This window comes from Neoarius graeffei, chromosome 25 (assembly GCF_027579695.1).
Source record: "Neoarius graeffei isolate fNeoGra1 chromosome 25, fNeoGra1.pri, whole genome shotgun sequence".
NCBI lineage: Eukaryota > Metazoa > Chordata > Actinopteri > Siluriformes > Ariidae > Neoarius > Neoarius graeffei.
Genome location: NC_083593.1, coordinates 34,562,248 through 34,575,158, shown reverse-complemented (window position 1 = coordinate 34,575,158; position 12,911 = coordinate 34,562,248). Strand labels below are relative to the sequence as shown.

General features: G+C 39.6%; 1 protein-coding gene across 1 annotated transcript; it reads left to right on the top strand.

The window, feature by feature from the left end:
* The first annotated feature begins 3,118 nt into the window (after positions 1 to 3,118).
* inpp5kb (inositol polyphosphate-5-phosphatase Kb) lies at positions 3,119 to 10,432 on the top strand. The gene is made up of 5 exons (XM_060908584.1): positions 3,119 to 3,157; positions 4,202 to 4,347; positions 4,512 to 4,593; positions 4,684 to 4,788; positions 10,011 to 10,432. Exons 1-5 carry the CDS (start codon positions 3,119 to 3,121, stop codon positions 10,080 to 10,082), a joined length of 444 nt encoding a protein of 147 aa, XP_060764567.1. The 3' UTR covers positions 10,083 to 10,432.
* The last annotated feature ends 2,479 nt before the right edge of the window (positions 10,433 to 12,911 follow it).

The following is a 12,911-nucleotide window of genomic DNA, read 5'->3' as shown; positions in this document are numbered from 1 at the left end:
CACTCCATGACCTTAATGTGGTTCTTCTTGAGCCACTCCTTTGTTGCCTTTGCTGTATGCTTCAGGTCATTGTCATGTTGGAAGACCCAACCACGGCCCATTTTCAACTTCCTGGCAGAGGGGAGGAGGTTGTCCCTCAGGACTGCACGGTACATGGCTCCATCCATCTTCCCACTGATGCGGTGAAGTAGCCCTGTGCCCTTGGCAGAGAAACACCCCCAAAACATGCTTCCACCTCCATGCTTGATGGTGGGCACAGTGTTCCTGGGGTCATAGGCAGCATTTTTCTTCCTCCACACATGACGAGTAGAGTTTAGGCCAAATAGTTACATTTTGGTCTCGTCTGACCACAGAACCTTCTCCCAATCACTTTGTACGTCTTTGAGGTGATCATTGGCATACTTTAGGCGGGCCTCCACATGTGCCTTCTTAAGTAGGGGTACCTTTCGGGCATTGCAGGATTTTAATCCATTGCGGCGCAAAGTGTTGCCAATTGTTTTCCTGGTGACTGTGGTCCCAGGTGCCTTGAGGTCATTCACTAACTCCCGCTGTGTGGTTGCAGGCTGATTTCTCACAGTTCTCATGATCATTGCCACCCCACGAGGTGAAATCTTCTGTGGAGCACCAGACCGAGGTCTATTGATGGTCATGTTATACTTCGTAAATTTTCTCACAATTGCACCAATGGTTGTTACTTTAATACCCAGCATCTTGCTAATGTTTTGTAGCCCATTCCAGATTTGTGCAGGTCAACAATCCTGTCTCTGAGGTCCTGAGAGAGTTCTTTGGTCTTACCCATGTTGGAGAGTTTGGAATCTGTCTGATTGTCTGATTCTGTGAACAGGTGTCTTTCATACAGGTGATTAGTTAGAACAGGTGTCTTCAGTTCAGGTAACAAGTTGACTGGGAGTGTCTAACTGGTCTGTGAAAGCCAGAACTCCTAATGCATACTAGGGGATCAAATACTTATTTCCCTCAATGAAATACAAATCAATTAATATATATTCTTTAAAGTTATTTTCTGGATTTTCTTTTTGATATTCTGTCTCTCCATGTTAGAATACATTTACCATTAAAAGTATAAAATGATCATGTCTTTATTAGTGGGCAAACCAACAAAATCAGCAAGGGATCAAATACTTTTTACTCTCACTATATATATATATATATATATATATATATATATATATATATATATATATATATATATGGCGGCACGGTGGTGTAGTGGTTAGCACTGTCACCTCACAGCAAGAAGGTCCGGGTTCGAGCCCCATGGCCAGCGAGGGCCTTTCTGTGTGAAATTTGCATGTTCTTCCTGTGCCTGGGTGCTCCGGTTTCCCCCAAAGACATGCAGGTTAGGCTAATTGATGGCTCTAAATTGACCATAGGTGTCAATGGTTGTCTGTGTCTATGTATCAGCCCTGTGATGACCTGGCGACTTGTCCAGGGTGTTCCCCGCCTTTTGCCCGTAGTCAGCTGGGATAGGCTCCAGCTTGCCTGCGACCCTGTAGAAGGATAAAGCGGCTAGAGATAATGAGATGTTTTACACACACACACACGTTGGTTATTTAATCAAGGATGCCAGAAACTTTTTTTCTTGCAGTTGTACTTCTTTACATTGAACAGTAAATGAAAGTCCCTTGAATTATCCCTTCAGGTGCATCTGCAAAGTCTTTGTTTCTTTACGTGCTGGAATGTAGCTTTGACTTGTAGCACATGGTTCAAGGGCTTAAGCTTAAATTTTATAGAGAGGAGGCTAAAGTCTGAAAAAGGAATTAAATAAAAGAATGGAAAACAAGCTCATGAGATCAGGATTTTTTTCCTGATTCCTTTTGTTTCACCAATCATGCCAAGTAGTGGTTAAAATGTATGTCATTCCTTTAAAAAAAGGGCAAATTGCTGTGATATAAGTGGACCCCCAAAACAAACAAACAAACAAACAAACAAACAAACAAACAAACAAACAAACAAACAAACAAACACCACTTTGCACAGTGCTGTTTTCAGTGGTGACATCACACTGCCCTTTAGTTATTTTTCTGTAACAACATTTTTAAGAATCAGAGCCTCGGACACTGCAAAGTTTGCTGTGATTGGTCAGACAGTTAAACAAATATGGCAATATAATTTTTTTATGTCTAACATTTTAAATAATAAACATACAAACCATTATTTCATGTGTATCCATGGTATAGCATGCCTCTAGCCACTAAACACATTGTGCATGTGTGTGTAGATGTCTCTCCCTTCTGTATAAGAGATGTATGGTTTTGAACATGTAGGCTTGTTTTTGTACATCTATGTGCATGTAAAGTCTTGGTTGGTATATCTATCTATATCTGGAAATCATTTCATTCTGATTTTGTCCTTTTCAAAACATCAAAGCACCAAATAACTAAGCATGTTGCCTTGTTAATTTATATGGTGTATTATATGTATTATCAGATATATGTATTTATACCGGCTAGTGGCCTAGTGGTAGTGTGTCCACCTCTCAATTGGGAGATTGTGAGTTCTATTCATGGTCGGGTCATACCAAAGACCATCATAAAAATGGTACCTACTACCATCTGGCAAGGCACGCTGCAATACAGATGCGAGTGGGGAGTTAAACTCTCGTGGTTATCAGAGGACTAGCCCCCCACTGTAACCCTAGCTATGCTTACAATCTGGAGCGGATGTGACGTCACGTGCAAGATCTCTATAGGCGAGAGGCCGAGGGCTGTGGAAATGGAGATCAGTGCCGCGCCATACGGTGTGGGAAGGACTTTAACTTATATATGTATTTATACAGTGATGGATATAACAATCAGGTTGTGAGAAAGTGTAAAAGATAGTAGTGAGAGCAGCGATGTACGGTTTGGGGACAGTGGCATTGACAAAAAGACAGAAGGCTGAACTGGGGTAGCAGAGTTGAACATGCTGCAATTCCCATTGGGAGTGACAAAGTTGGACAGGATTAGAAATGAGAATATTAAAGGGACACCACATGGAGGAGACAAAGTGAGAGAGGTGAGATTGAGATGGTTTGGACATGTACAGAGTAGAGATCCAGGGTATATTGGGAAAAGAATACTGGAGATGGAGTTGCCAGGTGAAAAGAAGAAGCCCAAAGATGAGGTTTATGGATGTAGTGAAGGAGGACATGAGGATGGTTGGTGCTACAGAAAAAGATACGGAGGACAGGAGTAGATGGAGGGACATTATCCGCTGTGGCAATCCCTAATGGGAACAGCCGGAAGAAGAAGAATAGGTTGAGGGAGCGACCACATATAAATGTAATACAATACGAGTGAATATGCAGTGTGCTATGCACTTTGTTTGAAACACATGAAAAACAGACTACATCGGTCACATTTATAACAATTTACTCCTTAAATCCTCAAGGGGGCACTGTTTTGTCAGTTTTTACAGTTAAAACCTTAAGTACAATGGCGTAAACTCCATTCAAAGGCTGCCATAAAAAAGGAGACGCTCAGGTTTATCATCTCTAAAGCTGTGTCTAGACTCCAGGATGTAATGAGTCAGATCAAATTTATGTTCCTTCTTTATCTGATTGACTGATTGATGTGGAATTAATGCAGTATGGAAAGGTCAAATGTATGTGTTTGACTGCAGACTGGCTACAGCAGTCTGTTCTGGACTCTGATCCATACATGTTATTTATAACACTATAACATGCCTATAACTGCTCAGCGTAAAGAAACAGAAGCCAGCCTGGACCGATCAGATCTTGCGGAGGATAAAGCCTAAATGCTCACAAAATGAGAAAGAAAGTGGCTCAACAACACCATCAGCAGAAAAAAAATATATTTCTTTTAAGTGACACAGCACAAGTAAACCTGCGACACATCATACAGTGTTGGTGACCATAAACCTGTCACTCATTGGCACTTTTACCCTGGAGGTAAATGCTGTTTCTCCTGAACTCTGAAAACAAAAATGCAAATTTAATCCTGTCATGTTTTATGAACTAGTCATGTTAGTTACAGCATTTTACATTTTAAATACCACAAAATGTTCTGCCTGTATATTTTTACATGTGCAAGATAAAAGACATTTGCTGGACGAATATGAACTCCATGTAAATATTCACATATTTATAAATATTTAGTAAAAAGGATCAGGAAAGTGTGTATTGATTTTTTTTCCCTGCCTCCATTAACAGAACTTGTGTGTTTTGTGTCTTTGCTCAAAGATGCTGAAGAAGGTGCAGAAGTCTTTAGTGTGTGTGAGCACTGAAGGCCACTGGAGCGCTGATAAGGACACAGTGCTGACCTACACAATCCAGGAAAATTTTGCTGCCTGCACCTCAGACTGGATTGGCCTCTACAAGGTCACACAGTGAGACATGTATACAGATAGATGGAGGGAATGGGACAGACTGAGATATACAGGGAGATCAAAAAAGAAAACTGGCAAAAAGAGGCTCAAAAGAGAATTAGCATTCCTCAAAATTGGGAGTGGGTGTTGAAATCTGTTTTATGCTGAATATTTCTTCCCTTTAGACTAACTTCGAGTCCCTCTGATTACATCGCCTTTGTGTGGGTCAAGGAGAGTGAGATTGCTGAAATCGGCAAAGTTGTCCAGGTATAAATGGAAAATGAAACAAAGATGGCTGTTGTAATGTTTCATGTGTGCGTTTTTAAATCATTCGTGCCTCTGTTATACCTCTACCAGTTGAGAAGGAATAAAGATGAACTCCCCTTGCTGGCAGGGGATTACATTCTGGGTTACTACAACAAGAACATGCAGTCCCTGGTGGGCCTGAGCCCTACATTTCAGGTAGGATCCATTATACATTATACTTACATGAAAAGGAAGAGATGTATTCAAAGTTGGTAACTTAACTAGGCCACTTAAGTTTAAAAGATAAGGCCACAAACATTGCAAGTTATTATTTTAAACAGGTGCTTACCTTGACTTTCTGGGTGAATGATTAGATTAATTACAATGTATATTTGCATTTCTGGAGTTTTGCAACTGTCTAGACCACCCATTTAGAACATATGTTTGTTTTTATGCCTGAAACATACTGATAAAACAGATTCTTTTATGGGTCAGATAGTATTGATTGTACTTTATACAACAATTACTTCTGGTCCACTAATTTAATTAGACAAGTGCCATTCCAACAGTAATGATATTTCGTATAACAGTACTGGTAAATGTCACCATTTGCATCACTCCTTATCTGTGTTCACAATGCAAAATTATAACAAGCATTGTTGTTCATCTCTGAATTAGCTCTGTGATCAACTGGTGACCTGCCCAGGGTGTACCCCACCTCTCGCCTGAAGTTAGCTGGGATTGGCACCAGCTTCCCAGCTATATACATAATTAAATTAAATACACTGTATATAATACACAATTGATAGGAAGGTAAAGATAAAAATAAATATATAATAGTAATTAAATATTGTATATTAATTATATATTGAAGTTGTCAGTCATAGTCATGACAATGACATCTTGTTATCTCACATTAACTCCCATTAATTGACACTGATGTTATATACAACAGAACTGAATACTAATGGAGAAGCAGGCCAAAAAATGGAGCTTAAATTTTACACAAAGGATTAGTAAGATTTTCAGCAAGCATGTATGAGTGTTTGGTACAAACAACTTCACAAAATATATTATTTATTTAACTGAAAAACCTATAAAGAAAAGATTTTCAGTAGTTTTACTGACCAACTTAATTGTATATTGTAAATATAAATGAAGTTAGAATTTGATGCCTGCAGCACGCTCAGAAAAAAAGTAGGGACAGAGGCAAAATAAGACTGAAAAATTTATAGGATATTCAATCTTCCATTTTGGAAGATTCCACAATAAACAGGTTAATTGGGAACAAGATTGCTCCTTTTATACCCATGCACCAAAGGCTCAGTCTTTGCAAGCAAGGATGGGTCGTGGCTCACTCCTTTGTTCCAAAATTTGTGAGAGAATTGTTAATCAATTCAAAAAGAACATCTCTCGGTGCAAGATTTTAGGTTTTTCAAAATCCACAGTACATAACATTGCGAAAAGATTCAGGGAATTCGGAGACATCTCAGTGCATAAAGGGCAAGGTCAGAAACCACTGTTGGTAACCTTTGAACCCTCAGGTGACACTCTCTGAGAAACCATCATGCTAATGTGACAAATATGCTGCTGATTTCTCTGGGCCCAAACTCATCTCAGATGGACTGAAAGACAGTGGAAACATGTGCTGTTGTCAGATGAGTCCACATTTCAGCTAATTTTTGGGAAAACCAGATGTTGAGTTCTCAGTGCCAAAGGTGAACACGACCATCCAGTTTATTAGAGAGAGGTGCAAAAGCCAGCATCTGTGAAGGTATGGGGGTGCATCAGTGCCCACAGCATGGGTGAATTGCACGTGTGTGAAGGTATCATTGATGTATTTGGGCATATACTGGCATTTTTGAGAGACATATTTATCAAGGCAATGTCTCTTCCTGAGAAGTCTATGCTTATTTCCGCAGGACAATGTCAGGCCTCATTCTGCATGAGCTACAACTGCATGGCTTTGTAGATGGAGTGTGTGTACTTGACTGGCCTGCTGACAGTCCAGAGCTGTCTCCTATTGAGAATGTATGTGACATCATGAAGAGGAGAAGCAGATAATGTCAACCACAGACTGTTGAGCAGCTGAAGTACTGTATCAAGCAAGAATGGACAAAAATTCCACTTGCAAAATTGCAACAATTAGTATCCTCATTTCCCATACGATTAAAAGGGTTATTAAAAGGAAAGGTGATGTAATACAGTAGTAATAATGCCTCTGTCCCAACTTTTTTTTTTGAGTGTGTTGCAAACATCAAATTCTAACTTTGTTTATATTTACAAAATACAATTAAGCTGATCAGTAAAACTATTGAAAAAATTTTCTTTGTACTTTTGTCAGTTAAATAAAGGTTCTTGTGAATTAACAAATCACATTTTTGTTTGTGGAAATGGGGTTAGTACATGATTCATATTGTTATTTAACAATGTCAAATTTAGTACAGGGGCGGCACGGTGGTGTAGTGGTTAGCGCTGTCGCCTCACAGCAAGAAGGTCCGGGTTCGAGCCCCGTGGCCGGCGAGGGCCTTTCTGTGTGGAGTTTGCATGTTCTCCCCGTGTCCGCGTGGGTTTCCTCCGGGTGCTCCGGTTTCCCCCACAGTCCAAAGACATGCAGGTTAGGTTAACTGGTGACTCTAAATTGACCGTGAGTGTGAATGGTTGTCTGTGTCTATGTGTCAGCCCTGTGATGACCTGGCGACTTGTCCAGGGTGTACCCCGCCTTTCGCCCGTAGTCAGCTGGGATAGGCTCCAGCTTGCCTGCGACCCTGTAGAACAGGATAAAGCGGCTACAGATAATGAGATGAGATGAGATGAGAAATTTAGTACATGTAAGGAATAAAACACAACAAAGACGCTGTTACAGAAAAACAATTAATGACAAGATGGCGCATTGTGCACATCCTAAAGTGTTTTATTCCTCTTATTCCACAACAATTTGACAAAAATTAACATTTTTTTTTCCATTTATTACTGAATAACACACTGTGCTGTTTAACCATTTATATGTTGCATTTAGTTGTGGAATGTTCCATGAAACAAGTCATTTCCTGTTATCACCAACACTGTAGCAACTATACAGTGGTGCTTGAAAGTTTGTGAACCCTTTATGATTTTCTATATTTCTGCATAAATATAACCTAAAACATCATCAGATTTTCACACAAGTCCTAAAAGTAGATAAAGAGAACCCAGTTAAACAAATGAGACAAAAATATTATACTTGGTCATTAATTTATTGAGGAAAATGATCCAATATTACATATCTGTGAATGGCAAAAGTATGTGAACCTTTCCTTTCAGTATCTGCTGTGACCCCCTTGTGCAGCAATAACTGCACACTGGCTGGGAGAAATTTTAGCCCATTCCTCCGTACAGAACAGCTTCAACTCTGGGATGTTGGTGGGTTTCCTCACATAAACTGTTCGCTTCAGGTCCTTCCACAACATTTCGATTGGACTAAAGACAGGACTTTGACTTGGCCATTCCAAAACATTAACTTTATTCTTCTTTAACCAGTCTTTGGTAGAACGACTTGTGTGCTTAAGGTTGTTGTCTTGCTGACAAATCTCCTTTGTTTGTGCCATGATACACTTCCACAAACGTGTTGTGAAGATCAGACTTTGATAGATCCCTCTTATTTAAATAAAACAAAGTGCCCACTCACACCTGATTGTCATCCCATTGATTGAAAACACCTGACTCTAATTTCACCTTCAAATTAACTGCTAATCCTAGAGGTTCACATACTCACCTTCTCTTGAGATTCAGTTCATGGACAGATGTCCTGACATTTTCCTTTAGAATTTACTGGTATAATTTAGAATTCATTGCTCCATCAATGATGGGAAGCTGTCCTGGCCCAGATGCAGCAAAACAGGCCCAAACCATGATACTACGACCACCATGTTTCACAGATGGGATAAGGTTCTTATGCTTGAATGCAGTGTTTTCCTTTCTCCAAACATAACACTTCTCATTTAAACCAAAAAGTTCTATTTTGGTCTCATCCATCCACAAAACATTTTTCCAATAGCCCTCTGGCTGACTCATGAACATTAACATTAGCCAATTTGAGAGAGGCCTTCAGTTGCTTAAAAGTTACCATGGGGTCCTTTGTAACCTCGCCGACTATTACATGCCTTGCTCTTTGAGTGATCTTTGTTGGTTAACCACTCCTGGGGAGGGTAACAATGGTCTTGAATTTCCTCCATTTGTACACAATCTGTCTGACTGTGGATTGGTGGAGTCCAAACTCTTTAGAGATGGTTTTGTAACCTTTTCCAGCCTGATGAGCATCAACAACGCTTTTTCTGAGGTCCTCAGAAATCTCCTTTGTTTGTGCCATGATACACTTCCACAAACATGTGTTGTGAAGATCAGACTTTGATAGATCCCTCTTATTTAAATAAAACAAAGTGCCCACTCACACCTGATTGTCATCCCATTGATTGAAAACACCTGACTCTAATTTCACCTTCAAATTAACTGCTAATCCTAGAGGTTCACATACTTTTGCCACTCACAGATTTGGATCATTTTCCTCAATAAATAAATGACCAAGTATAATATTTTTTGTCTCATTTGTTTAACTGGGTTCTCTTTATCTACTTTTAGGACTTGTATGAAAATCTGATGATGTTTTAGGTCATATCTGTGCAGAAATACAGAAAATTCTAAAGGGTTCACAAACTTTCAAGCACCACTGTAAATAGTCATTCTATCACTAAATCACAGCTTGTCATGTTACTGAAATCCTGCAAAAAATTTCTATCCTGATGTTCCTGTGTCAGAAAATTTACTGATCTTTACAAAGTGTTGACACTGGTGACTCCTTCCAAATGTATACTTCCAGAAAACTTCACCATGCCATGTTTTTCTAATCTGTTTAACATTAGCTTCAGATTGTATTTAGCAAGTGACACATACGTGTGAATTAACTGTTACCATGCTACATTAATCTCTCTCTCTCTCTCTCTCTCTCTCTCTCTCTCTCTCTCTCTCTCTCTCTATCTATCTATCTATCTATCTATCTATATCTTAAGGTTTGCCTTGTAGCTGGCACTACTCTCTCTCTCTCTCTCTCTCTCTCTCTCTCTCTCTATCTATCTATCTATCTATCTATCTATCTATCTATCTATCTATCTATATCTTAAGGTTTGCCTTGTAGCTGGCACTACTCTCATGAAATTAATTATATGGAACTGCCAGCCACTATTCAGGATAACTATCTAGAATACAGGATAACTGAGACAGTTTTTGATCATTTTGAGGTCTGAATACCAAGCAGCTGAACAATATTCATCACTATGTGTATATCACAAATATCACAAGCCTCCTGTTCAGTTTCATTTTTCATCTTAGACAAATCTCATATGGTATTTACAGTCAGTTATGGAGCTGAAGCTCATACCATCCTTTGGTTTGTGTCTTTTCAGATAATGGAGTCTAGGTCCATTCTACTGGAAGACTTGGTGCCTGACAATGTTAATGGACTCCAGCCACAGTAAAACAAACTGAATCTTTAATTGCCAAAAATGTCAGAATAAACTGATTCATTACTGTACTGTCCTTGCTCTGAGCATGGGAGCTGATCAAATCACTACTCCTACTTCTCCCATATGGTCCCTTCACTGAACACACATCCCATCCCCTGTGCACAAACACACTGTTTAATAAGTCAAATGACAATCAGTGGCAATTGGGCAAATGCTCGTCATTCCATGGACACAGATTGGAAAATGTCTATAAATAATAACAAGGTGAAAGCTTCCTAACCAAGAACGGGATCGGCTGAATAATATAGAGAGTCTGATGATTAATCAGTAGTGTGTAGATATTTACACATACTGTAATCTGCTGTAGCTGAACTCAATGTTCTAATTAAACGATTTTCAGTTGTGCTGACATCCTCTATTTGTAGTCAGAGTTTTCATAAATCAGAGCAAGGGTGAATCTGAGCAAATCTGTCATTTACAGTTGCCGGGAAATGAGGAAATTAAGAAAACCAAAATACTACTAATTGAAAAAATACAGTCTACATCACAACATTATTCAAGCAGAGAAAAAAAAACAATCGGCCAATTCGGCATCTGCTTAGTTCATACTGTATCAAGATTCTCATCTCATCTCATTATCTCTAGCCGCTTTATCCTTCTACAGGGTCGCAGGCAAGCTGGAGCCTATCCCAGCTGACTACGGGCGAAAGGCGGGGTACACCCTGGACAAGTCACCAGGTCATCACAGGGCTGACACATAGACACAGACAACCATTCACACTCACTTTCACACCTACGGTCAATTTAGAGTCACCAGTTAACCTAACCTGCATGTCTTTGGACTGTGGGGGAAACCGGAGCACCCGGAGGAAACCCACGCGGACACGGGGAGAACATGCAAACTCCGCACAGAAAGGCCCTCGCCGGCCACAGGGCTCGAACCCAGACCTTCTTGCTGTGAGGCGACAGCGCTAACCACTACACCACCGTGCTGCCCTGTATCAAGATTATTTTGATAATTTTTTTATGAAATGAGAAACACTTATTAGAACATGGGACTAATATGTTAAAGCAGGCTGTTCCAGTCATACAAACTGCAAGGGCCTGCACTGCCTATTCATCAGAACATGAGATTGAAGATGGCAAACCAGTTTAATTTTATGAAATGCTACTATTTCCTTTAAAGTAAATGGATTGAAATACAGTACATAAGAGACAGATTGTTCACTGAACTGACTTCTAGTAGAAACAATGCTGAAATACTTTATCTTGGTAGCATAATGTTATTACAATCAATCAATCAATCAATCAGGATGGTGAAATAGTTACAACCCCAAATTAGAAAAAGTTGGGACGGGATGGAAAATGCAAATAAAAAATAAAGCAGTGATTTCTAAATTTATTTTGACTTGTATCTAATTGCAGACAGTATGAACCCAAGATAGACCCAGTGTTCAGTTTGATCAGATTCATTTAATTTGTTAATATACATCCATTCCTGCGTTTTAGGCCTCCAACACATTCAAAAAAGTTGGGACAGGGGCTATTTATGGCTAGGAATGAGGTAAAACAATTAAACAATTATGTGGTTTCAAACAGGTGATGTCATCAGGTGATTGTAATCATGATTTGGCACTAAATCAGTATCCAGGAAAGGCCTAGTCTTTGAGGTGCAAAGATAGGCCGAGGATCTCCAGTCTGTCAACAAATGCATGAGAAAATTATTGAAACGTTTAAAAAATGGTATATGAAGGGATTTGGATATTTCATCCTCTACTGTGCATAATATCATTAAACAATTAAAGGAATCTGGAGGAATTTCAATGTGTAAAGGGCAAGTGTGCAAGTCTAAGCTGAACGGCTGTGATCGCCGATCCCTCAGATGGCACTGCATCAAGGACCGTCATTCATCTATAGCTGATATGGGTTTGAGATTACTTCAATACTATATCCAGACTGTTACCCACAAGAAGTTCAAAATCCAGAGTCTGTCATGGTATGGGGCTGTGTCAATGCCCTTGGCAAAGGGCTTACACCTCTGTGATGGCAGCATTAATACAGAAAAGTACACTGAGATTTTGAAGCAACATATGCTGCCTTCAAGACAACATCGTTTCCATAGATATTTCAACAAGACACTACAAAACCACATTCTGCACACATTACAGAGGTGTGGCTGTGGAAGCAGAGGGTGCCAATAGAGAATGGAGAATTTTGAAACGAAAAATATGACAGATACCCCCCCACACTGTTGCACACCTTAAGACCTGTTTGCAGCAAGAAAGCCCCTCATAACATTCAGCCAAATCTTATTTTTAAATTTTAGACAGATTAGTGTGTATCTTGTACTCTATGCATTTGTCTCCTCTATTAAAGCATTTGAATATATCTGAAAATCCTTCAGAAATAACACACTTGTCCAATATAAGAGTTTCTATTTTCATCTCGTCAATCAGGAACTGGTGTGAATGACATTTTCTTAGTAATAGTATTAAAATGGCTATTTAACGTTTTGTGTAGCATATTTTTAAAATAATTATCTAATTATAATTCTTTGTCTAATTGTATATTTTAGGGCAGCATGGTGATGTAGTGGTTAGCACTGTTGCTTCACAGCAAGAAATTTCTGGGTTCGAGCCCAGTGGCCAATGGGGCCTTTCTGTGTGGAGTTTGCATGTTCTCCCCGTGTCTGTGTGGGTTTCCTCCAGGTGCTCCGGTTCCCCCACAGTCCAAAGACACGCAGGCTAGGCTAATTGGTGGCTCTAAACTGACCATAGGTGTGAATGTGAGTGTGAATGGTTGTTTGTCTCTATGTGTCAGCCCTGCGATGACCTGGTGACT

Bases quoted from the DNA above. Each gene is read 5' to 3' on its own strand.
- inpp5kb (XM_060908584.1), top strand. From the start codon at position 3,119: ATGAGGTTTATGGATGTAGTGAAGGAGGACATGAGGATG. The intron at 3,158-4,201 runs GTTGGTGCTACA...CTTTGCTCAAAG, and splicing joins TGAAGGAGGACATGAGGATG to ATGCTGAAGAAGGTGCAGAA. The intron at 4,789-10,010 runs GTAGGATCCATT...GTGTCTTTTCAG, and splicing joins GCCTGAGCCCTACATTTCAG to ATAATGGAGTCTAGGTCCAT.